Here is a 27,357-nt window from a genome sequence, read left to right on the forward strand (position 1 = left end):
TGGTAAAATCATCTAGAGAATTATATTCATGATGATTCAAAATAGTGATGGTTAACTGAGAGATTATTGGAGTTTTCAATTTTTAGAAATTTAGAATATGGTGAAATACATGTGTGCTGGGACCTTGAATATAGGGCATTTATTATATTTGCCATTTCCTAACCTTAACTGGTGATTGACAAGCAACCCACTCCCCTCAAAAAATGCTACACACATGTAGTTGTAAGGTGGAGCTATTTGAACGTGTTTAAATGCTAATGCTGAGGAGCAAATAGAAAGGGATCATGTTGAGGTTATGAAGGAGAAGTAATAATTGATATAAGGACCACATCCTTATATATATAAGGAGCATCTAGAATGGTAGCCATATTCCTAATGGGATAGTAGACCCAGAGGAAGTAAAATCTTTGTAATAGGGAAAAATAAAATGATGTATAACTCAGCTAAGTTTACAAATGTGATTATGGGAAGCAGTGCTTTCTTTTCTCCATGAAGTGTGAGGTATAGAAAATGAGATTATTGGTAAAAGTGGCAATAGATTTGGTATAAGTCTAATTGGGAGTGTGAGGATTTGAAAAAGCCACTGGAAAACAGAAGAGAGAGCTAATAAGGAAAGCTTAGAAGGGTTTCTGGGCTGCAGAAAGGTCCACTGAGGTAGAAAATTAAGAATATGTAGTAGTCCTGATCGCCTAAACAATTGAGTGATTTTCTGCTATCAGCGCAGTGGCCTGGATATCATTACAGTGAAGGCAGACATTTAGACTGATCCAAGGTTGGGAGGTTGGCAGATGAACACAGCCATTAGAGACAGCGTGGCAGTGAGGTGGACGGAGGAGATTAGCAAGAGAGTGCTTGAAGGAGAGGACCATGGAGACCAAGCTGGTTAGGGTAAGAGGTAATGAAAGGAAGGTATTATGGATAAGGAGAGTTTAGCTTGGTCAAAGGACAAAAGATCTCAGTGAAAGAACAGATGTGATAGAGTAAGTGGGTGAAAGAACTGGAAATTTGGGAAACTGTAGCCACAGAGTAAAGTGTCTAAGTAGTTCATATTGGAAGTGACGAAGTTTCTTTGTATTGGCCAGGGAGTCCTGATAAAGAAGTAGAGGAGAAGGTCATTAAGAATTTCGAGTTTGATTAGATGTTCTGCCAGACATCAAAGCCACTCAGGATGATAAGACTTGGGGAAGAAAGAAAACATTGAGCAATGTACTAAAGTTATCAAGGAGTTTGGTAACCAACAAACTTGGTAGATGCCCTTAATGAGGAGTAGAGACGAGAACAGTATTCCTGTTTAAGTGAAGCTCAAAGGAAAAGATCTTTCTTACAGAAGATAAGAAGGGAGCTCACAGGACCTGAAAGGAGGGTTAAGGAAGGGGAGGCAGCCTGGAATCCTTTGAAGTATTTGGCGTGTTTTAAGAATGACCTCCCACCCCGCCGTTAGGAAGGACGTAGGAAAGCCCTGGCTGGGTAGCTCAGTTGGTTAGAGCAGCGCCCAGCACACCAAGGTTGCAGGTGTGGTCTCTGTGCAGGGCCTGTACAAGAACCAGCCAATGAATGCGCAAGTAAGTGGGACCGCAAATCAGTGTTTCTCTCTCCCTCTCTGTCCCTCTTTCTCCCCATCCATCTTCCTCTCTCTCTAAAGTCAATACATAAATAAAAAAGAGAGGGATATAGGAAAAGTACTATCTTTAACTAGATTTCAGTAAAGACAAAGCACTAGTGGGATAGTCATGAAAGAGTTGTAAGTTTCTTCAACTTGTTTTTACTAAGGATCTTAACAGATGGATATTTAATTTTATATTTTTTAAATGCACAAATTTTCAAAATTACAGATACAAGAGTTCTCAGAAGTCAACAGATTGGTCTGGAGTAAAGAAGCCAATTTACTTAAGTAAATTAGGTAATAACTTTGCAGAATGGTCAGCGTCTTGGGCAGGTTATCTTATAACAAAGGTAAGAGAATTCTGTTAAGAATTTGTTACCTGAACAGAAATTCTAAAGGCAATGAGAACTCTATCTGAATACATAGCACACACAGGAGGCATTGAAATATTTGTGCTGGTGATGATAGAAATTTTTGTAGAAAAGACTTACTAATAAAGAGTAATTAGTTTCTCTGTTGCTCCAGTAACAGTTTCTGAGTAAGAAGATAGTTGTTTTATCAGATTACTAAGGTCTTAATGTGTTTGTAAAATGTTTATTACATTATGTTTGTTCATTTTAAGTTGTAAAATACTGTTTAAAAAGAAAGGAATGCTTTATCATTAAAGCATTATTAAATAAATGCTTATTAATAAATTACATAAAAAGATTATGTAATAAAAAGATATCTTATCCTTTAGTGGTTACTTCTAAAAATAGATTCACGATCTGAACTTGCCCCAAAATAAAACTAAAGGTTTTTTAAAAGATGAAATTTCATGAAAAAATCGAGGTATATTTCTAATTTTTTTCTAATATGAAATTTTTACATGCCCACAGACAAAAAGGTACTCTCTGTTTAAGGCATATTTAAAGTCTACAACTTTTTAAAAGTTCGTATTTCTGTTAGCGTTTAAAAATATTATAATAATCTATATCTGGTAATTTTAAGAAAGTTTCTCTCATTGTTTTATAAACATACTGAAAATATAATATGTGAAATGTAGAACATAATTACTTCCAGCCCTGGAATTTTTTAGATTTTTTTTTTTTTAGTGAAATATTTATATTTAAAGAAGGAAAGTCTTTAAAATTTTGTAAGAGAACAGTAATGTAGATAAATCAAAGGTTAGGTCATGTTAATGTAATTTGACTCTAACCTCAAGTAATTTTCTATTTTTAATTTCCCCCCTATAATTAATCACTGCTTATTACTTATTAAAATATTAACAATGTATTTAATGTGCTGGCCCAGAGCATACTTTTTGATTACTTTACTCATCTGTGTGCTCAGGGAATTAATGCTCTAAACATAATGTTAGTTAAGTAAAAAGTACTGTAATTAGGGAAGTTAGTCGGTAACAAAACGTGGTGCATTAAGGGGTGAAGACCATTTCTGCTGAGGTAGTTGGTAGCCCAGGTAGCTATGTTGCCCATAGGGATCTCAGTAATTCAGGCACTTGGGGTATGTAGAGTTACGAGAGAGTGTGTGATCTGAAACCCTTACTTGAGTGCACATGCCTCTTTCCATAAGAGAGCACCCACTCTGCAATATTAACCTCACATTTTTCTTCGACATTAATCAATAGCATAAAATGTATAAAACTACTCACTCTTCCTCAACCATTGAGTTTACAGGTTCGGCATGATCTTGCCAGTAAAATCTTCACCTGCTGTAGCATTATGATGAAGCATGATTTCAAGGTGACCATCTATCTTCTTCCGCATATTTTAGTGTATGTCTTGCTGGGTTGTAATCAAGAAGATCAGCAGGAGGTGAGAGATCATTTTACTTGGGTTCTCTTTGTCCAAACATTTGTCCAATGTATTAGAAAGGCTACACGTTAGTAAGAAATGTAGATCAATGCTACGAATGTACCTGTCTAAAGGCTCACAACATCCTTTTTAACTTTTTATTTATCACAGAATTACATAATGCTTAGTGCAGAAAATTAGAAAGTACAAATTATATATGCCTAAATATTCCCAGAACTTTTGAGAAGGGTACATAAGAAACTATTGATAGTAATTTTTCCTGGGGAATGATACTGTGAAGTAGGGTGGGGAAGGAGAATATTTTATTACTAATATTTATAGTATTTTATAAGTTTAACTTTTTAACCATCTACATATAACACTTTAAAAATGATTATCTTTAATAGCACAAGTAGCATATTACTGTGTTCTTAATGTAAACATTCAAATTATACAAATAAATCAAAGTGTACTCTTTGATTACCATCCTAAACCTATATCCTCAGAAGTCATTACTGTTACTAATTTGATGTATGTTTTTTCAGCCCTTTTTTAAAAAATGCAATTGGTTCTGTTTTGTTTTTCATGATGGTATCATATTGTAGGTATTGTTCTGCAACTTGCTCTCTTTAATTAATTAAGAGAGTGTGCCACCTTTTGTTTTATTAGTGCTACATAGTATAATTCCATTTTATAGTTGTACCATAATTTATTTGACTATTGCTGTAATAATAATGATTATTTGCAATGTTCTGCTTTTACAAACAGTGCTATGGTGAGCATCATGGTAATTCTTACTTGTGAAAGTGTTCGTGTATGTGTGTTTAGGGTGGACTCCAAAAAGTAGAACTGTTATATAGTATGTATACATTTAACATTTTATTAGAGACAGCAAATGGTCATACTGATTTATAGTCCTACCAGCAGGTCACAAGTCTATCCATGTCCCATATATTTGCCAGTACTTGATATTTTCAAACATGTAATTTTAGGCAACATGAGGGGTAAAAAAAGGGCATTTTATTGTTTTAATTTGTGTGTTTTTATTATTCCCAGTAGTTATGTTCATAGGCCATTTGGATTACTTTTCTATAAATTATCTCTTCATATCGTTACTTATTTGGGGGGTATATAGGTGTCCTTTTGAATTAATTGGTAGGAGTTCTGTGTATATTTTGGATACCAATTTGTACCAGTCATATCTTGCAAAAATCTTCCCCAGTTGGTGGTTTTCTTTTAACCTTGTTTATACCTTTTACCATGGAGAGATTTAAAATGTAAATGGCAAATTTATCCATTTCATAACTTGTGTTTTTTTTATCTGCACCCAAGGATATTTTTTCATTGCTTTTTAGAGAGAGTGGAAGGGAGAGAGAGAAACATCGATGTGAGAGAGAGAGACATCGATTGGTTGCCTCCTGCACGTGCCTTGACCGGGGCTAGGGACCGAGCTTGCACCCGAGGTACATGCCCTTGGCCAGAATTGAACCCAAGACCCTTCATTCCGAGGGCTGACACTCTAACCACTGAGCAAAACCAGCTGCGGCAATCTCTAAAAACTTTTGAATTTTAAGCCTTTTATATGATGCCTTCTCTTAATTCAATGTCATGAACATATTTCCTATATTTTTAATCCTTTTGCTTTTACATTTAGCCCTTCAATTATTCTGAAAGTGATTTTGTGGATAGTGTGAGATGTTGTTTCAAGTTTTTTTGCTGCTAGTTAATAAGTAGTTTCATTATAATTTATTGAATAATCTAGAACAGAGATTTTCAACCTTTTCATCTCTTGACATACATAAACTGATTACTAAAATTCTGCGGCACAACAAAAAATATATTTTGTGCCGATCTGACAAAAAAATAGGTATAATTTTGGTTCATTTACACCAGACAGCTATTATTGTGTTGGCTGTTGTCATTTTTTAATTTCACAGTCTAAGGGAAAACAGGTCAGTGACCCTGACTAAATAGTCAGGTAGTGCATGCTTTAAGAATCCTCACAGCACACCGGTTAGGAACCACCAATCTAGAGGAATTTTAAAGTACTTTTTATTTACATTTGTTACTCTTTTACAGTGGATTTTCTTTTTAGAGTAACCTTTTAACTGTAGATTAGAAAGATAATTTATTATTAATTTATCATGGGTTTTTCCTTTTGAAAAGTGTTGTCTTAGAATGGTTAGTCTTATATATTAGATACTAGTAAAATGATTATTCTGTAGATACGTTATTAATTATAAAATGATTTCTCTTCAGGTGTATGCAGAAATGATGGCAGTTCTAAAGCATGATGATCAGCATGCCATAAGTACCCAATACAGTGCCTCTGATCTGTGTCAGCTCAGTACACAGACTGTGTTTTCCATGATTGACCATCTCACGCAGTGGTTAAGGCACAAACTTCAGGCGCTGAATGCTGAGAAATTTCCACAAAGCAAGTCAAACAGAGATAAGGTAGACTCAATGGGTGAGTCATAACTTCTGTTTATTTTTCAATCTTAATTATTAACAAGTTAGCTCCTTTCTGTATCAGTTCTATAATTTAAGCATTAGCTTTTACAAGATCTATATTTTTTTGCTTACCTTTTTTTTCTTAAGGTGGCCTTTTCACTGAGAAAAGCTGTTGAATTTTTAGTTAGAAAACCTCTCTTTAAGTTCTCAGTCTCATTTCCTTAGGCAAGACACATACTTAATTTCTCTTTGTATAAAACAGGATTAATATTATCTTTCTTAGTAGGTTGAATATTAAATAAGATGACTATATAAATTGTAAAGTGTGAAACAAATGCCATGTTAGTATTGTTGTTAACTTACCCCTCGCTGTTAACTAACGTGCTGCCCGTTTCCTCTGTGTATTGTGCATGTATAGGCACACATGTGCATACACGTGCATATATGTGCTCCCGGTTGCATCTGTGTATTGTGTGTGTGGGCATGCATGTACATACATGTGCACACACGTGCTCCCGGTTGCCTCTGTATGTTGTGCGTGTGTAGGCACACATGTGCATGTATGTGCTCCCGTTGCCTCCGTGTATTGTGCGTGTGTAGGCACACATGTGCATGTACGTGCTCCCATTGCCTCCATGTGTTGTGCGTGTGTAGGCACACGTGCATGTACGTGCATGTACTATACGTGTAGTTAAAGTGTTCTCTATCCTCTTTCACTTGTGAAATAGAGTAAACCCTTGATTCTGTGGACTTCGATTTAAAGCACAAAATTTCTGATCCATATGTCATATGTGAAAATTAACACCCTATTAATTTAAAAATAATTTTAACCAAGATTTGCTTATAATTAAATTAACGGGGTTTTTTTGTTATTAATTCACTGTTATTTTTAACAAATTTTAGCAAATGGGTAATATGTTGGAAAAAACACTAGTAATTTCGCAGACGTTAATAAATATTATATATTTACAACTATAGTCTACATATTTAAATCCAAGAGTCACTGCTTTTAAACAATGTTCAGGGAATAAAGAGACGTGATCATACGTCATTGCACTGGGCAATTGGTTCTGTTGTCTCCTGGCCTGACTTTCTGCAGCAGTTTTAACTCCTTCCACCTCTGTTCCCACATGGGGTGCGCCGTGCCCCAGCCGTGTGCATTTGTTTACTCTTGGTGCCTGGTGAATGCTGGCGTTTACTAGACCTATTCAGTATAAATTTAAAAGTACAGTAATACATATAGAACAACTTTTCTGTCATATTAAACTTTTCTTTTCATACATACTGAATTTTAATTAAACAAATGTGTCTACATAAGTAAAAACAGGTAAACTAAATTTGTCAATTTTTTAACATATGAATTCAGAAAACCTACTTTATCATGTAATAGATTTTTGACTTTAACAGACACACCCCCTCGTCCAAATTAGTCCCTTATATCGTGAGATTTTACTGTACTCCTTGCAATCTTTTTCACATTTAAGTTTTAAATTTCAAAGGAGATTTTAATTTCATTGCCTTTTTCTTCATTTCATTCATTTTCTCCGTTTTGTTTTCCTTTCTCTGGCACTGTTTGGTGTCCAGCACCTCTCCCAACATGCTCAACATGTGTTGCTACACTTGTACCCTGCTGTGCCTGCTACTGTTTTGTGTTTTCCCTGTGATACTACAGCTTCCACTAAGATGACCAAAGGGAAATCTTGTTAGACTAGAAATGACACCTGCCTCATGACACAGGCACCTGGTAGGAAGAACCATGTCACTGGGACAGTAATGGGCCCTCTTACTGTCTTCGAACCGCGTTTCTTTTATGCTTGTTGCAGGCAGAGGAAGTGTACAGTCTCAGTGTGAAACGGCCTCTGTACGCCTCAGCCATTTTATTTTATTTTTTTAAAATATATCTTTATTGATTTGAGAGAGAGGAAAGAAGAGCGAGAGAGAGAGAGAGAGAAACATCAGTGATGAGAGAGTCATTGATCGGCTGCCTAGCCCACAACCGGGCATGTGCCCTGACCGGGAATCGAACCCCGATCGCCTGGATCCTAGGTCGACGCTCAACCGCCGAGCCACACCCGGCCGGGCTCAGCCATTTTAATGAGCACTATGTGCTTCCCCCAGGCTCTGAGTCTAATTGAAAAGATTGACTAGTAGCTCTTACAGAGGCCCTCACTTACACGGTTCAGTTTCTGAGCGTTTCTCTCTTGTTCCTATACCTTTGAAAGCACAGACATTCCCGTTGGTAAGCACAATAGTTTATTTTTCTAAAAAGTTTTGACCTGGCAATTGTTATCTGTTTGGGGGAATGTTTTTCTCTGGAATATGGCTAATATATTTTACATTAGTTTAACACTTAAATGTTCCTGTTTCTGCGTGTGAAAATGGTACTATAAAACTAAGCACAAGCTCTCTTATCACCATTTCTACTAACTGCAATGAGAATTCTAGATTTTAAGCATAATATTTATAATGGTTCAAAGTATAATACCCTTTACATTTTTTATAATTTGAAATGGTATACAAATTTTGATGAAAGTAAGGGACTTATTTTAAATATAATTTCTTTTAAATTTACTATCTTGATTATGTATATTTTGGAAAAATTTATATCTGTTTCCTCTTTTTTACATACTATTTATTATTATGATTCATTATTAAGATTAATACATTTGAAATAAAAATTCACAAAATAGACTGCCCTCATTTAAAAGTTTCCAACTTATGTCTTTTCTTAGACACTTAGGATAAAAGTGCCCCTTTAAAACATTTGTGATTTTACTTCAAAGTCACTTTTACTTTCAATTTCCATTTTAATAGTTGATATTGTATACAGGAAACAAACACAGGAAACAAACAGGAAAAAAACAGATTATTAACAAAGAATTCTAAATTTTAAAATTAAAAAGGCTATTTTAGTATATCTGCTTTTTTTTTTTTTTAACCAATAGCTATATTCTCTCTGTTTTTAGAGGTATCAATAATAAATAACTCATCTTTATATCTTTTGTATCATGTTTATATATTTTCTACATTTAATATAGTTTTATACTTGATCCTCACCACACCATTGTAAGGAAGGCAGGATAGATACTAACGCTTCCATTTTATTTATGAGGAGATGGAAGCTCAAATAAGTTAAATGACCGTCCAGGGTAAGAGAGGTAGTAATGGTGAGGATGAGGCAAGAATTCGCTGAGCAGTCATCTTGTTGATAGTTACATTCTAAATATTATACTCTAATACATTTTGATAATTTTGTTAGTGAAATAAATTTTTTAAAATGAGATTAAAATTAACACTTTTAAAATTTTCTAAGTCTTTAATTATTTAATTATCTTTTTATAATCTAGTATCTACTGTGGATTATGAAGACTATCAGAGTGTAACTCGTTTTCTAGACCTCATTCCTCAGGATATCCTGGCAGTAGCTTCTTTCCGCTCTAAAGCATACACACGAGCTGTAATGCACTTTGAATCATTCATTACAGAAAAGAAGCAAGATATTCAAGAGCATCTTGGATTTTTACAGGTTTGAAATTCATATAGTGAATTTAATAATGTTTATTGCTAGTCTGTTATGTTTATATTGCTCATTTTATCGAATGTTTCAGGTGTTGTGCTAGGAACTAGGTATTTGTAAGTACTTTAGAAGCTTACAGATTAGTGTGGAGAAATAAACACCAATTGGGTATAATATCTTAAGTACAGTGACATAGATATGTCCTGAGGGAAGGACATTTAACTCTTCTTCTGTGTAGGGTGTGATGAGAGATGGGAGTGGGTGAGCAAAGGGTCAGTAAGGGCTTCTTGAAGATGCTATCTAAGGGGCCTTGAAGAATGAATGAATGATAGGTAAAAGGAAGAGGCGAGACATTCCAAGCAGTGGCAGCCCCATGGATTTGGGAAAGAGTGCATCTGTGGAATGGCAGAGAAAAGAAAGAGATTTGGGCAAAGGAAAGATAAATTGCAGACCTCTAAGTTGCCCAGATTCTTAGAGGATTTGAACCAGGGATGTGCTTTAGTCAGAATGGCATTTTAGCTAAAGGCCTGTGACAGAAGGAGTTGAAAGGCCGTAATTTAAGTCAAGCAGGCCGTTACTACTACTGTGAGAAATGTGGGCCTGAAGTTGGGGTGGGGGGTAGGGGAATGTACTGGTTGTAACAGGAATAAGCTATGACAGTGCTGGTGAAGAAATGGTTTAGGTGATATAATACGACTATGTGGGAAAGATAAGAAACTAAGGGTAGTGGGGCTAATACAGTGGGGCTCAAGTAAGAGGTCAGAATTGGTGGGCTTTAAAAACAAAGTGTGCTGAGAGAATTGGAAATTAGTGGCTTGTAGTCTGGAAAAATATTAGCCCCTCCTGCTGTGTTTTCCTCCTTGTCTAGCTTCGAGTCTGGTTCACTGTTAAAATCATTCCCTTTGCAAGGACATTCAACTCCCTTGTCTTTCTCCCTTCCCTCTGTGTTGCACTCGCTTCGTGAAACTCCAGCCCTGAATCAACTCACCATGTGCCTTCCCCGTGTCTGCGTGTCAGCAGCTGAGTATTGCTGGAGGAAAGTACCACAGCCCCGGAACTGGTTTCTAGCTGCTTCTAAGTTCATAACCTCAGCCCTAAGCTGGCTCTTCAGTACTGCCTCCAGCTCTCCTAAATGTTGCTCCTGTGCACCCCTTTCTCTCTCTTCAAGGTAACTTACCTTCTCTTTATTTCCGACCTTCCACCTCACTTGCCTCAGCTGACGTTCTTGCTTCATTGCTCATTAGGAACTGGAAACCGACTGTCTGCCGAGCCTGATTCCCGCTGGCTTTCTCTCCACATCCCTTTCCTCCTCCTCTTGTTCCTAAGGAAGGGTCCCCTTCTGTCAGAATTCAGTCCTTCTACTTGTAGTTTCAAGGACTTTACTCCTCCAAATATTCCTGCTTTCTCTAGTATCATTAATTTCTTTCTCAACCAGAGTGTATAAGTATATAAACATGCTCTGGTATCTCCTATTTGATTTTTTTATAATTCCCTTGATCTTAAGCACTCCTTCAGATGCTATTTGCCTTCACAGTCCATTTTTAAAAGGGTTGTCTATCTTCCCTACATTCACTTCTTTCCTTCCCATCAGTCTTCGCCCGTTCCAACAAGACTTCTTTCTACATTCCATGGACACTCTTCTTGGTAAGAAAATCAGTAGGCTCATGTTACCAAATCCAGTCCTTATTGTCTTAACCTCACAACATCATTTAATCACTCCTTTCTTAAAGAAGACGTTTGCTTTTCTCCTGCAGCTCCTGGGACACCACATTCTCTAGGTTTCTTCAGACTACTCTGGTTTCTGCTCAGTGTCATTTGCTAGCTCTTCCGTATATACAAATACACTCTTCCTCCCTCACCCCTTTCCTCCCTCTCTGTACAGTTCCTAAATCGTGCCACCCTTTCCCCTGCCATCTTTGTGCTAATTGCTCCTAGATTTTTATCTTCAGCCTGAATATCTCCTTTGAACTCAGATTTGATATCTTGGGTTTCTTGAAGGCATCTAAATACCAACATATTAAAGTGCTTGTGTAAATTTTTTTTGTTTTAAAATGTAATAAAACATGTATAAACGATACTCAACAGTTTATTTGAAATTGGGTTTAAAGAGAGTTCAGGATCTTGAGGTTCTTTACAGCTCTTTTTATCAATAAGTTACTAATGTAGGTATGTATTTAAGTGGAATGAGTGTTGTGGTAATTAATGGAAAGGCTGAGGAATAAAATTGTAATTTTATTGTGAGTCTGCCTTGAAAAATAAAAACTTATTATTGCTTTGAGAAAAAATTCTCATATGCCCTTTTCATATAAACTGGTGGTTTTATAGTTTTATTTTCAGTTGTATTTTCCCCCTCATTTGATTGTTTTCAATGGTTAAACAAAGAAATTATATGCTGCTATGCATGAGCCGGATGGAGTAGCTGGAGTCAGCGCAATCCGAAAGGCAGAACCGTCTCTAAAGGAACAGATCCTTGAGCATGAGAGCATCGGCTTGCTGAGAGATGCCACTGCCTGTTATGACAGGGCTATTCAGCTAGAACCAGACCAGGTAAGAGATACAGGAAAGGCAATATAACGGAACTCTGGAAAACTTAAGTTTCTCTGCTATATCTACTACTCTCCCAGTTTGTCTGGAAACTATTTAGTCATCTCTGGGCTTGAGTTTCTGATTGATGAAATTAGAGACCTGCACTGGATCTCAAAGCCCACCCCCTCTCAGTGCCAAATTTCTATGACCTTCGATATTCTCAAATGAATGAGATTTATTGCAGAGTGTATTTATATTAATCTGCGTATTACTCTAAAACTTATATAATTTTAGTTTGCTATTAAAAGTGTAAGACATGTACCAATTTTTAATAATCATAGTGATTCTCTGGTCTAAGGAACTTTCTCAGATTTCACATGTTCCCTACTAGCATCTGTACATCTCCGACATGAGCTAGTCATTCATGGGGCCTGGGGATTATAGCTCATTCCATTTCAATATGTCTTATGTTTTTTGAGACAGGAGAGGGGCTTAGAATTGTTGATTTATAATCTGGCTGAAATCTCTCTGATCTTGGAGCTTTGCTATTTGTCACATTTGACTTGTTCACTTTCTCAGAAGCTCATTGTACAGGGTTTTATTTTTCAGTCTTGTTTTCAGTTTTGAAGAATGTTGTATAACCCTATTTAACGTTTTTATTACTAAAGCCCCAAATCTATGTTAATAATATTGTGACCTTGAATTTTCATTTTTTGTGTGACAATGTGACAATCTTTAAATGAAAAGTACTTGTTACTTTTATATTTGATCTGAACCAAAAATTAGACCAAATTGGGAAAAAATAATAAATTTAATCTGGGTTTTTTAAGGTTGTGTGCATTAAAAAAAAAATATTTAGATGTTGTATGACATTGGTAGGAGGTTCTACCGTATACCAAGCAAGTTGACTACTAAAGATGTGTAGGCTCAATAAAGTAAACAGTGTTTTTTAAAATAAATATTAAACTGTTTTTGGTTTCCAAGATATATTTAAAGTCACAATTGTTATTTTAAATATTTTTACATTTTTAGATCATTCATTATCATGGTGTAGTGAAGTCCATGTTAGGTCTTGGTCAGCTATCTACTGTAATCACTCAGGTGAATGGCGTGCATGCTAACAGGTAACATTTTTTTAAAAGAATGGTTTTCTTTTGTTATTGTAGTTTAATGGGGAATTTTTAAATTAATGAATTGGGTTGACATAATGTTTACTAAAGTAATGAAATCTTTTTTATGTTTTCATGCATTGGAGATAAGCACCAAAAAATACTTTTTTTTTCTACTTTCTCATAAATTGATCTAGCACTTAACAGCTTATCTTACGTCCAAAGAGTAATCCTTGAATTAGATCTGCTTTAAGACAGAAACCTAGAATTCACTTACTCCTGGTAAGGCTCATATAGGCATTTCCAAAGAGTGCCTAAGATCACCTATGTTATCAGCATCAGTTATTTCTGTTGGGGAGGGAACCTTTATGACTGAAGTGTGGAATACCACTCTATACTGTGCGGTTTGATTTTCCCCTAAAGGATTGATAAAAATGAAAGCAGCCCTCCGTTCCTAAAGAAAATGGGTTTGTTATAGCAAACCAAATAATGCCAAACAAAAAATAGCACATATGTGTGGTAAAGATGAAGGTCACACCCTTCTGTTTTGGAGTTCTGGCTCTTGAAGCTGCCATGCTCTGAGACCCGAAAGCCTGGTTCCTACTGTGTTTACCACACCCCAATGGACTTTTCTGGGAAGTGAGATCTGGTCAAAAGGAATGGGACCTTAGTTAACCAAAAAGCACAGAGGCCACTGTTTAGTTAGATTGCTAAGTACAGTTTCTATAAATTCCAAATTGTGATATATATAGGCCACTATTCTGCAGTGTCTCAGAGTAGAGAAACTTACTGTTGGTCACATGGTTTCACAGTAGTGGAATTTATGAAATGAGGGTGGAAACTTTGCAGAAGCAGGGAAGGAGTGGATTATCTATTTTAGATGTGTTTCTCCAGATTAGTTTAGAGACCTTATGAATAAAGGGGTTGCAGGATTTGGGACATTTTGTCATGGCTCAAGCCAAGGTGTCATGTTTCCTTTATGATGAACACTGGACAGTTAGACTCCCCTGTCTTCTCTTTTGATCTGATCTGTGTAATGGCAACTTTCAATATTCAATGTATCATATTGGAGCAAATGGTCATTGAGGATATGTGCTTTCTATGGGGGAATATTTGCATTTAAACAAATATATCTCCAAAATTATTGTGCTTGACCTACACGGTCATTCTTTTAAATGTACTCATTTATGGGGATAAGGTCTCACAGCCTGATCTTCATTGTCCTTTGGTACTTTTTTGGTATAATGCTTGGTACACACCCCCTTTGGATAGTAAATCATGCTAATTCTCTTTAGATTTTTATTCTAAAATTTTGATTTTCTGGCATCTGGTGATAAACTTGTAAAGTTATTAAAAACTATAGTTTTAAAAATTATATTTCTATTGTATTTATTTTAGCCTTGTTTTAAATTGTTTATGGTACTATTCATATTTGGAATTTAGAGAATATTAAATATTTATGCTATTTTAGATTTTTAAAAAGTAAAATAACTAATTTGTTACATTTTCTTTATGTGTTTTTACTACAGAAAGAGCAAGGAGGGCTTTTAAGGACATTGATCCTAGTCTCTCTGAGTCTGTTACTTTTTTTTTTTTAATAGATTTTAGAGAGAGGAAGGGGGAGAGAGAGAGACATCTATGTGAGAGAGAAACATTTATCAGCTGCTTCCCACCTGTGCCCTGACTGGGAATCAAACCTTCCACCTTTTGGTGCACAGGACAACACTCCAACCAACTGAATGATACCCATCAGCCAGGGCGCCTTCTTTGTAATATGGGGATATGTGTGCCTTTCGTTGTTATTAGTTAATTAAATGGAAAAATGTACCTAGCCCAGGTCTAGCATATAGCAGATATTCAAATGATATGATCACTAAAGAAGAACCATGGGGAAAGTCTAGCTTCTTTTATGTATTCATGATCCAAAATATTACTAGCTATCTTAGTTTCACATAAGTAGAATACTTATAAAAAATAATTACCTATATTATACTGGTTTTACAAACTCACATTTTAAAATTACTTAAAGTAGCCTGCCTGTGTGGCTCAGTGGTTGAGCCATCCACCCAGGAACCAAGAGTCACAGTTAGTTCAGTTCCTGGTCAGGGCACATGCCCAGGTTTCCAGCTCGATCCCCAGTGAGGGGCGTGCAGGAGGCAGCCATTGATGATGTTTCTCTTATGGATGTTTCTGTCTCTCTATCCCTCTCACTTCCTCTCTCTCTAAGAATCAACAAAAACATATTTAAAAAATAAAATTAAAATAAAGGTACTGAAAATAGTTTAAGGATAGGTATATATTTAGTTATCTAGTTTTGTGTCCTTTACGCCATTGACACATCATTTGTCACTTTCTTCTGCCCTTATTACTGTGTCCTGTGTACTCCCCACCTGCTCCTGACCCACTGCACCCTCTCCTGTAATTTATCCTAAAATTTCCTCATAGTCCCAAATTATTGGAATTGGTTACATCTGAATGCATGTACGTTCAGTTAGCTTTTATTTCTCCTTTCCCATTGTTCAAGTTAAGCACAGAGCTAATCTTACAAATGCATTTTGTAATGATCCAGCTACTAATTCTGCTCTAATATATGGCACGATTTAATTCATCATGGAATGGCATTTTTCATAATAAGTTTTTATTAATTTTAGAGAGAGAGGAAGAGAGAGGGGGAGAGAGAGAAACATTGATGTGAGAGAGAAACATCCATTGGTTGCCTCGTGCATGTTCGCACCCACCTTACTTGGGGGCTGAACCTGCACCCTGGGCATGTGCCCTGACCGGGAATCGAACTGGCAACCTTTTGGTGCATGGAAGGACACCCAGCCAACTGAGCCACACCAGCCAGGGCAAAGTGGCATTTTTATTTTTATTTATTTATTTATTTATTTATTTATTTATTATTTATTTATTTATTTATTTATTTATTTATTTATTTATTTATTTATTTATATTTATTTATTTAAAATATATCTTTATTGATTTCAGAGAGAGGGAGAGAGAGAAAGAGAAACATCAGTGATGAGAGAGTCATTGATTGGCTGCCTTCTGCACGTTCCCCACTGGGGTTCGAGCCCGCAACCTAGGCATGTGCCCTGACCAGGAATTGAACTTCAATCTCCTGTATCATAGGTTGATGCTCAACCGCTGAGCCACACTGGCCAGGCAAAGAATGACATTCTTAAGTGGCTCTATCACAAGTAGTTGTTGAAGAAATGTTTTCGGAAAATGGGAAGATTAAAAATTGGGAGGTTCTTTTGGATAGACATAATTATTTTGGATCTAAGTACAAAATACAATACAGCACAAACACAATAAATAGAACAATAAATAAGTACAATCAACAGAGTATCTAAACTAATGAAAATAACCTTTAAATGCCACTTTAAATTTAAATAAAGCTCAGTTGTAATGGGTTTCTTTTAATAGGTCTGAGTGGACAGATGAATTAAACACATACAGAGTGGAAGCAGCTTGGAAATTGTCACAGTGGGATTTGGTGGAAAACTATTTGGCAGCAGGTAAAATTACTTCTTGTAATGATAGCCTTGTTTAGTTGTTCAAAGTAGAATGAAACCATCTGTTCAGCATTTCTTCTGAGCATTTTACCAAATGAAATAAAGCTTATTCATAGACCCAGCTCTCCTTCCTTGACTTGTCATTTGTTTTTCAGATGGGAAATCTACCACATGGAGTGTCAGACTGGGACAGCTATTATTATCAGCCAAAAAAAGAGATACCACAGCTTTTTATGATACATTGAAACTAGTGAGAGCAGAACAAATTGTACCTCTTTCAGCTGCAAGCTTTGAGAGAGGCTCTTACCAACGAGGATATGAATATATTGTCAGGTATTTCAAGGTTTCCATATTTATATTCCTGGTCTATAAGTATCATCTGATAGGCTTAGAATTTTTTGATTTGTAAGTAACTGATCGTATGTTTGCTATCATGCATAGCTAAACTAAGTGACTTTTTCATTCTTCAACTCACAACCACACTGTAATTTTCCTTATTATTTATTTATTTATTTATTTATTTATTTATTTATTTATTTATTATTTTTCTAATTCTCACCCAAGGACATGCTCATTGCTTTTTTTAGAGAGAGGGGGAGAGAGAAAAGGAGAGAAACTTTGATGTGAGAGAGACATTGATCAGTTGCTTCCCGCACTCACCCGGACTGGGGATTGAACCAGAAACCTAGGCATGTATCCTGACCAGGAATCAAACCTGTGACCTTTTGGTGTATGGAATAATGCTCTAACCAACTGAACCACACTGGTCAGGGCCACCCTTTAGAGTTTAAAAAATATTCTAATGTACATTCTATTAATTGGAATGGCAATTATGAGACTTCTAAAAAAATAACATAAATATCTTATATTTAACCTAAATAATCTGGACATCTGTGCTTGGTATACTGGTCCTCACTACTTGTTGGTCCCCCTTCCTTCTTCTTATTTAGAAAGGCATTTGACATTTCTCCCCCAAAATGTAAGCATTACATTGCTAGAAAGGAATATTGACATAGAGTTAAGAAAGAGCATGATGGAAAACATTTTGGGTCTGTTAATTCATATGAAGAAAATAATTAAACATATTTACATTGAACTATAATAAATTTAAAAGTAAGCATTTATTTTACTTTTTACTTAGAAGAATTTACTATATTCCTTATAAGCCCCTTTGGTAACAGCTTAATGAAACCAGAGATGGGATCACCAAGATTATTTCTGCTGTGTAGTTGTATTCTTCAACACTGACTGAGTCATAGACACTGATGATCATACATGGAAAAAAGCTAGTGTGAAAGTATGGGTGTTTCCATTACCCTTGGGGAAAAAAACAAACAATTAAAATTTTATCATTTCCCATTTTTTACTGCCATCTACTCTCCCAAGTCCTCTTATGTGCAAATATTTATGTTGATATATAATGGATTCACATTTTATTTTATCTTCATATACATGATAAAGTTTGATTTTCATACATTTATTTAGTTTTATATACCCTTCTCTAATTTAATTAATAGAAATTTGGGGATCAGAGGAAAGCACTAAATATTTAAGCAACATAAATTGGTATTTATGCCCAATATGAAAAGATGTAACTGTTTATATTTACTGAGAATATGTATTGGTTAAAGTTCTTCCAAAGAAAGGTGCACATTTTAGATTCTCTTGGCTAATTTAAATTACATGCATTATATATGAGATTAATAACGATGACTATTATAATATTTTAACATTGGCTCTATCTATTTTCAGATTACACATGTTGTGTGAGTTGGAGCATAGCATCAAACCACTTTTTCACCAGTCTCCAGGTGATAATTCTCAAGAAGATTCCCTAAATTGGGTAGCTCGACTAGAAATGACCCAGAATTCCTATAGAGCCAAGGAACCCATTCTGGCTCTCCGGAGAGCTTTATTAAGCCTCAACAAAAGGTTTTTCCACACTTTTTTTTTTTTAATGTCAATTATTCTGAATTTAGTATTGTATTTGCATATTACTTGGGAGTATTTATTTTTCCTAATTTTCTCTCTGAATCTGTATTTTTCTATTTTTATTGTCTACTCTATGTAGTTGAAATCAACCTAGAATGTAAGAATTACATGTACAGGCAATATATCTTTGTTTTGATGTTAAAAACGTATACAAAAGAGGTACAGATATGAGTCATTAATAGCTCCTCATAGACTCATCATCAATAAAAATGGAGTACTTTAAGGAAATTAAAAGTATTTTTTTAGCAAATTAATCTTTGATTCCTTTGAATGGTATATTAAGAATGTTCCATGTTAGAAAGAGGTATTTTAATTGTTGTTGAATACCCTTAAAAATGCTCTTTCGCTCCTGTTTTGTCACATTTCTTTAGACAAGATTACAATGAAATGGTTGGAGAATGCTGGCTACAGAGCGCCAGAGTAGCGAGAAAGGCTGGTCACCACCAGACAGCCTTCAACGCTCTGCTCAATGCTGGAGAATCTCGGCTTGCTGAGCTATACGTGGAAAGGGCAAAGTGGCTGTGGTCCAAGGTAATGCCGAAGGAATGTAATCATCTGTGTGTATTCCTTTGCAGATTACGCACTTCTTACAAAGGCCTGAGTGAGAGACGATCCCTAATCTAAATTCACCTTTCTTCATCATTTATCTATCATAATTGGGAAGGAACTGTTCCTTCTATCCTGAAGTCCCTGAATATTTTTCCATTTCAAGATGGAAAGGGTAGTTCTTTAAATTTTCATCTGTTTTTTATTATTTTCTTGAGGGAAGTGACCAGTTTTACTTTGTTTTAACCTCCTATACGTATAAAAGGTGTATGTAGTAAGAGCTCAAAAATAATTGTTAAGTGAATACAATATTGTCCTTACATCCTTGGCAGATAATTAGTTTTGTGTGGACTTGTCAGTATTACTGTCAAGATTCACTTCTAATTAATCTAGCCTGTTAGGAAGGTCTTAGCTTCAGAACAAGTCTCCAGCAATTCTCAGATTAAAGCTACTGTAATGAGAAAAGGGCTTTTTAAATATCTTAACTTGCAAAGCTTATGTCCCAGATTTAAATGGCTATTATTTACATATCTCCTCATGCTTGCCACCAGTTTAGTATGAGCAGCAGGTGTAGCGTGTTCTGAAATTGACATTTACCAATTATAGTTGGTGCTGCCTGTGGTTGCCCCAACTTCATGGTGGCTGAGAAAGAACAGGAGAGAAGATGTTTCCTGGACGGGAAGTGAAGTAACAATTCAGGCCGCATTAGTCAGTACCTGGTCATTTTCTGAGCTAGTGCAATTTTACATGTAATACCGTAAACACAATGTGTAAAAAATGCAGTTCATCATCTAACATTAAATGCCTGTTTCTCCTCCCATAGTCGCTATTTTTCTAAGTAGGACTCTTGCATTCTCTCATTCAAGGCAGAAATCGGCATCATCTTGAACTCCTTACTCTCCCTCGCTTTCTACATCCAGTTGGAGACTAAATCTACCTTTGAAATGGCTTTTAAATTCTCTCCCTCTTATTTGTCTCTGCTGCTTTTATTCATTCCATTTGTAGCTTTATAACAATATTAGTAGCCTATTTTGGGGTTTTACCATTTCCCTGTGTACATTACTGCAGTCTGTGATGTTTCTAAAATTCACATTGAGTCATGTTGCTCCCCTGATTAAAATTCTTCAAAGTATTCTTTATGCCTTTAGGGTTAGGTCTGAACTCTAAAAAGTACATAAAGCCCTTTGTGATTGAGCCCCAGTCTACCTCTTCAGTTTCATTTGTCACTCTTTCACCTGTTAGGCTTCAGCTAAAGCCAGACTACTGGCCTTTCTCCCAATTAAAATTATTTTTCTGCCTGGCTCAGTTTGGCTCAGTGGTTGAGCATCAACCTAAGATCCAGGAGATTGCAGTTCGATTCCCAGTGAGGGCACATGCCCCTGTTGCAGGCTCGATCCCCAGCAGGGGGCGCGCAGGAGGCAGCCGATCAGTGACTCTCATCATTGATGTTTCTCTCTCTCTCCCTCTCCCTTCCTCTCTCTGAAATCAATAAAGATATATATATTTTTAAAAATTATTTTTCCTTCCACCAAGAATGTTTTTTACTAAATTCTCTGCAAGGAAAATTTATACTCGTTCTTTAAGACCTAATTCAGATCTTCTACCGTATTTGGTAACCTTTCTTGACTGCTGCTCTTCTCCATATTCCTATATTTTCAGGTAGATGTAGGGGACTCCCTTTACTTTCCCCCCATGTATATTTCTGTCAATAGCATTTAGTACGTTGTGTTGTTATTTTACACGGTCTGTTTCCTCACTCTACTATGAGCTGTTTTAAACCAGAGCTTTTGGCTTATTCATTGTGTACCCCAGTCACGTAGACGTCGCTTCAGTTCCCTGCATTTGATTGACTGTATGGTGAATGAGTAAATGAACATGAGTTCACACGAAATGAGGCCACGCTTCCTTTTTAGGGCTTTACTTTTACATGATGGAAAGAAGAGCTGAACGTGAAATTCAAATGGATTTACACATAAAATGTCTAATGAACTTTAAATCCTAACAATTTCATTTGTTTTTCAGAAAATGGAAATATGTTCATAAATTAAAAAAGGCTTATTGTTGCCTTTTTTCTTTTAGGGTGATGTTCACCAGGCACTAATTGTTCTTCAAAAGGGTGTTGAATTGTGTTTCCCTGAAAATAAAACTCCAACTGAGAGCAAGGACATGTTAATCCATGGTCGAGCTATGCTACTAGTAGGCCGATTTATGGAAGAAACAGCTAACTTTGAAAGCAATGCAGTTATGAAAAAATATAAGGCAAGTATATGTATAATCCAATTTCAGTTAGAACCTCACAGTTATGTTGTTTTTGAAAATGGATAAAATTATTCCATATGGAAGAATAAATATATAATAACAGCCAGGAGCCCTGTCCGGTGTGGCTCAGTAGGTTAAGTGTCGTCCCGTGCACCAAAAGGTCACCCGTTTTATTCCTCATCAGGGTACATGCACAAGTTGCAGGCTAGATCACCAGTAGAGGGCGTGCAGGAGACAGCCAGTGGATGCTTCTCACATCTATGTTTCTCTCTCCCCCTTTCCCTTCCTCTCTCTCTAAAATCAATAAAAGATATTTTTTAAAAAAATAGCCAGGGAATTTGTTCGACATTTTAGTGAGTATGTAGCATAAGTATATAGCTGGAGTAACTGACAAAGTAAATACAGTCATGAAACCATTGCCCTGGTCAAGAAGTAGAATACTATTAGCACTTCACAACTCACCCTTTCACCCTCATTCCCAAAAGTTAACTGCCCTAGCCTGAAAATTTTTGAACAAACACAATATATACCTTCCTTACTAGTTATTAAGCTTTACATAGATGGTGTTACAAGATAGATACTTCTCAGTAACCCTGGATCAAAGAACAAATTGCAATGAGAATTTAAAAATACTTTAAATTGAATAATAAAAATATGATCTATCAAAACCTATGTGATGCAGCTAAAGCCATTCTTAAAGGGAATTTAAAAATGTTATTTGCATGTATTAAAAGAAAATAAAGGCTCAAAATTAATGAGCCTAAGTATCCACCTCAAAGAGTGAGAAAAGGGAACTGGAAAACAAAAAAATAAAAAAAACAAAGAATGTAAAAGTTAGGAAATAATAGAGTAAGAGCTGGTGGCTATAATTTGTGAGACAGATTAACTGAGAAAGAGAAGCTAAAAACAGACAAAAAGTTCTAGACCCGCATAGGCAGCCCCTGAATCTTTGACTGAGTAAGGGCCGTGGTGCCCGTGCATAACGCCCAGTCTCGGAGGCCCCGCTGGGAACGGCTGCTGAGGAAACAGCAGTTAGGTGGGGACGACGAGAATCAGTGTTCGGAGGCAAATAGGCCCATTGGTGTAAAGCATCAGAGTCAGTCTTTTGGGACACAGGATAGAAGAAGGTAAAGTGTGACAAGTATATCTGGAGGGCAAACTGAGAATAATTAGAGTATGTATCAGGACTTAATAAAGGTATAGTAATTTAGATGATTTGGTATTCATGTAAGGTTAGACAAATAAACCAGACAAATAGGACAGAACCCAGAAACAGATTCCTAATAATACTGTAGAATAATGAGGAATAGTCTTTTCAGTAAATGGTGGTGTGTCATTTGGGTATCTTATAGGGAAAAGAAATCAGACTTGATCTCTTCTTTATACCATAAACAAAAGTAAGTTTCAGGTGGATCATAAATCTAAGTGTGAAGAACAGAATAATAAAGTGTCCCAAATATAATATAGGAGAGTATCTTCAAACTTAGGGGTAAGTCAGGACTTTTTCAAGAGACCAAAAACACTAACTTTAAAAGAAACAATTCTTAATTTCACTAAATTATGAATTTCTGGTTATCAGAAAATACTAGTAAAAGTGTAGAGGCAATGTTTGTAATACATAAATGATCCAAGAGACTCATTTCCAGAATATAATAACTCTTTTGAGTCAATAAAAAAATGACAACTAAATTATTTTTTATTTATTGATTTTTAGAGAGAGAGAAATGTCAATTTTTTGGTACCACTTATTTATGCATTCATTGGTTGCTTCTTTTATGTGCCCTGACCAGGCATTTAGACTCATAAAATACTTCTGTAAGTATAAATTGGAAGTGTAATTTAGAAAATATTTTGACATTTTCTACTTGTAGAGGTGATATACTGTTACCTAGCCACTATATGAATACTCCACATCTCATAGGGCATGCACAAAAATGTTTATACTAACATTATTTGTAGATTTTAAACTGGAAGTAACTCAAATGTCAGTTTGTAATAGAGTGGATAAACAAGTTGTAGCATATTCTTGTAATATAGTACTAATATATATAGTAATGAAAACCAACAAACCTGAGTTACATGCAACAACTGGATTGATCTCACAACCGTAATGTCAAATGAAAAAACCAGATACAAAATAATACATGTAGTATGATTCCATTTATATAAAGTTCAAAAATGGGCAAAACAAAATTATTGTATTAGAAATAGAGATAGTAGTTGTCTTAGTCCATTTGGGGGCTGCTATAACAAATATACCATCTACTGGATGGGTTACACAACAAACATTTCTCACAGTTCTGGAGGTTGGGAAGTCCAAGATCAAGGCACTGCCAATCCATGTCTGGTGAAGACCTGCCTCCTGGCTCATAGCCCATCTTTTCATTATAATCTAACATGGCGGAAGGGGCACGGGGACTTTTCTGGGGTCTCGTTTATAAGGGTACTGAGCCATGCCTGAGGGTAGAACCCTCGTGAACTCATCACCTGTGAAAGGCCCTGCCTCCAAATACCATCACATTGGAGATGAGGCTTCTACATAAGAATTTTTGTTGGGTGGAACGGGGTAGGGGACACACACATTCAGTCTACAGCAGTAGTTATTTGGGGGGAAAGGAAAGGAGTGGTGATTGGGAGGGGTTAATGAGTGAGCTCATGTTTCTGGAGTTCTTGTATGGGGGTGTTACCAGTTTGTGATAATTGATCAAGCTGTACATGGAAGATTTATGTAACTTTCTGTATGTAAATTTTATTTCCTAAAATAAAATTTTAAAATAAACCAGAAATGGTAGGAGGAGGGGGAGAAGAAAGGAAGAAAAGAAGGTAGAAAGATGATAAAAGCAGATTGAAAAATATTTTTTTGGAAGAAATCTTAGAATTTTCCTTTGTTCCCTTTGCTTCTCCTGTGGCTGGATGGGAGAGACACACTGGCTGCCTCATTCCTGTGGCGAGTTTGGCGTGTGAATCCAGCCAGCATCTGTTCCATACATCTAGTCATGTCATTCCTCTCTCCACAGGCAGGTCCTAGACCTAACTATGTTCTCAAACTTGCTTGGATTAAGAGTGGAAATGGATTTAAAGAAAATTTTTTTTAAGTCAGCTATTCTATATATTTTCCATCACATTTTAAATAATATTATTTAAAAATTTATAAACCACACAAATATTTAAAGGGGAAGGAAAGGGAAAGGAAATGACAAAGGAGACCGAGTAGAAGTGGCTAGAAAAGTAGGAGAAAACTTTGAAGGTTATGCCTCAGGGAAGCCAAGGGAAGAAAATGTTTCAAGGAGAAAGTGGGTGAACAGCAGAAACAGATGTTGAAGAGAGGTTAGCTGAGATCAGACTTGGAAAGTGTCTCGTAGATTTAAGGAGCTTTGTAGAGGTAAAAACTGAAGCCTGAAAGAAGTAGTTTGAGAAATGAATGTAAGGTGGAGAATTCATTTTAGAAGCCTGATTGTGAAGGTATTGAGAGAGACGGTGATGATGAGAGAGAGTTCTTGGAGAAAAAGAAGATATATGATATATATATTTTTAAATTTAATTTTATTTTCCATTACCACCCACCCCTCGCCCCACGCAGTGACCATGCTGTTGTCTGTGTCCATGAGTTCTTTCTCTTTTTCGCAATCCTGTCACCCTGCCCAGCACCCCCATCTTGAGCTCTCCGCCTGCTCTCTATCTATGAGTTTGTCTATTTTGTTTGTTAGTTCAGTTTGTTCATTAAATTCCACATATGAGTGAAATCATATGGTACTTGTCTTTCTCTGACTGGCTTATGTTACTTAGCATGATGTCGCCAGGTCCATCCATGCTGTCACATAATTTTCTTCCTTTTTACGGCCCAATAGTGTTCCATTATGTGAATGTCCCACAGCTGTTTTATCCACTCATCTACTGATGGGCACTTGGGCTGCTTCCAAATCTTGGCTATTGTAAATAACTCTGCTATGAACATCGGGTGCATATATTCCTTCAAATTAGTGTTTTGGGTTTCTTCAGGTAAATTCCCAGAAGTGTAACTGCTGGGTCATAAGGCAGTTCCATTTTTAATTTTGAGGTAACTCCACACTGCTTTGCACAGTGGCTGCATCAATCTGTATTCCCGCCAACAATTCCCTTTTTTCCACATCCTCCCCAACACTTTCCATTTGTGAGATGTGAGGTGGTATCTCACTGTGATTTTAATTTTCATTTCTCTGATAAGTAGTGACCTTGAACATCTTTTCATATGTCTATTGGCCATCTGTAAGCTCTGTTCAGAGAAGTGTCTTCCAGGTCATTTGCCCATTTTTTATTTGGATTGTTTGTGTGTGTGTGTGTGTGTGTGTGTGTGTGTTGTTTTATAAGTTCTTTATAAATTTTGGATATTAACCTCTTATCAGATATATCTGTGAATGTGTTCTCCCACTCAGCTGGCTATCTTTTCATTTTGTTGATGGTTTCCTTAGCTGTGTAAAAACTTTTTAGTTTGATGTAGTCTTTGTTAATTTTTCTTTTGTTTCCTTTGCCTGAGTAGATACAGCAGAAAAAATATTGCTGCAAGAAATATCTGAGATTTTAAAGCCTATGTTTTCTTCTAGGATTTTTATGGTTTCAAGCCTGACATTTAAGTCTTTAATCCATTTTGAGTTTATTGTGTGCAGTGTAAGGTGGTCTAGTTTCATTTTTTTTACTCTTATCTGTCCAATTTTCCAAAACAGCATGTATTGAATTTAGTCCATTATATGATTGTACCTACTTTTTCAAATACTAATTGACTGTAAAGATGTGGCTTTATTTCTGGGCTCTCTATTCTATTCCATTGATCTATATGTCTAGTTTTCATGCTAGTACCAGGCTGTTTTGATTACTATGGCCTTGTAGTATAGTTTGATATCAGGTAGTGTGTTTCCTCCAATTTTGTTGTTCTTTCTCTAGATCGCCATGCCTATTCCGGGTCTTTTGTGATCCCATATAAATTTTTGGAATATTTGATCTAATTCTGTGAAATACGCCGTGGGTATCTTGATAGGAATTGTGTTGAATCTGTAGATTGGTTTGGGTAGTATGGACATTTTCCTATCCATGAAAATGGCATTTGCTTCCACTTATTTGTATCCTCTTCAGTTTCTTTCTTCTGTGTCTTACAGCTTTCTGAGTACAGGTCTTTTACATCCTTGGTTAACTTTATTCCTAGGTATTTTACTCTTGTTGAAGCAATTGTGAATGGGATTTGTTTTTTTTAGTTTCCCTTTCTGAGAGTTCATTATTGGTGCATAAAATGCTACTGATTTCTGGATATTTTTGTTGTGTTCTGCTACTTTACTGAATTCAGTGATCAGTTCAAGTAGTTTTTTGGTGGAATCTTTAGGGTTCTCTATATACAGGATAATGTCACCTGCAAATAATGACAGTTTTACTTCTTCCTTTCCAATTTGGATGCCTTTTATTTCTTCTTCCTGTTTGATCACTGTGGCTAGGACTCTCAGTACTATGTTGAATAAAAGTGTTGAAAGTAGACATCCCTGTCTTGTTACCCATTTAAGGGTAACTTGTTGATTTTGCCCCTTGAGTATGATGTTGGCTGTAGGTTTGCCATATATGGACTTTATTACATTGAGGTATGTTTCCTCTGTTCCCACTTTGCTGAGAGTTTTTGTCATAAATGGGTGCTGGAGTTAATCAGATGCTTTTTCTGTATTTAATGATATGATCATATGGTTGTTATTCTTCATTTTGTTTATGTCATTAATAAATCACATTTATTGATTTGTACCAACCTTGCATCTCTGGAATAAATCCCCCTTGATCATGGTGTGTGATCTTTTTAATGTATTGCTGAATTCAGTTTGGTACTGTTTTGTTGAGAATTTTAGCATCTATGTTCATCAGGGATATTGGCCTATAGTTTTCTGTCTTTGTCTTGTCTTTATCTGGTTTTGGAATTAGGAGAATGCTGGCCTCATAAAATGAGCTTGGGAGTCTTCCATCCTCTTGAATTTTTGGAATAGTTTGAGAAGGATAGATGTTAGTTCTTCTTTGAATGGTAAATTTCACCTGT

At 36.0% G+C, this 27,357-nt stretch overlaps 1 protein-coding gene across 1 annotated transcript in view; it reads left to right on the top strand.

Moving 5' to 3' along the window:
- Positions 1 to 27,357, top strand: part of ATR (ATR checkpoint kinase) — a 129,320-nt gene that overhangs the window by 74,966 nt on the left and 26,997 nt on the right. The window contains exons 25-35 of the mRNA XM_081137827.1: positions 1,833 to 1,953; positions 3,280 to 3,417; positions 5,656 to 5,866; positions 9,198 to 9,376; positions 11,750 to 11,914; positions 12,926 to 13,017; positions 16,432 to 16,523; positions 16,676 to 16,853; positions 18,273 to 18,452; positions 18,884 to 19,043; positions 21,138 to 21,317. Of these exons, the coding sequence (XP_080993953.1) occupies positions 1,833 to 1,953; positions 3,280 to 3,417; positions 5,656 to 5,866; positions 9,198 to 9,376; positions 11,750 to 11,914; positions 12,926 to 13,017; positions 16,432 to 16,523; positions 16,676 to 16,853; positions 18,273 to 18,452; positions 18,884 to 19,043; positions 21,138 to 21,317 (1,696 nt within the window). The remainder of the gene's footprint in view (positions 1 to 1,832; positions 1,954 to 3,279; positions 3,418 to 5,655; positions 5,867 to 9,197; positions 9,377 to 11,749; positions 11,915 to 12,925; positions 13,018 to 16,431; positions 16,524 to 16,675; positions 16,854 to 18,272; positions 18,453 to 18,883; positions 19,044 to 21,137; positions 21,318 to 27,357) is intronic.

This window comes from Miniopterus schreibersii (genome assembly GCF_964146895.1).
Source record: "Miniopterus schreibersii genome assembly, chromosome: 5".
NCBI classification, from domain to species: Eukaryota; Metazoa; Chordata; class Mammalia; order Chiroptera; family Miniopteridae; genus Miniopterus; species Miniopterus schreibersii.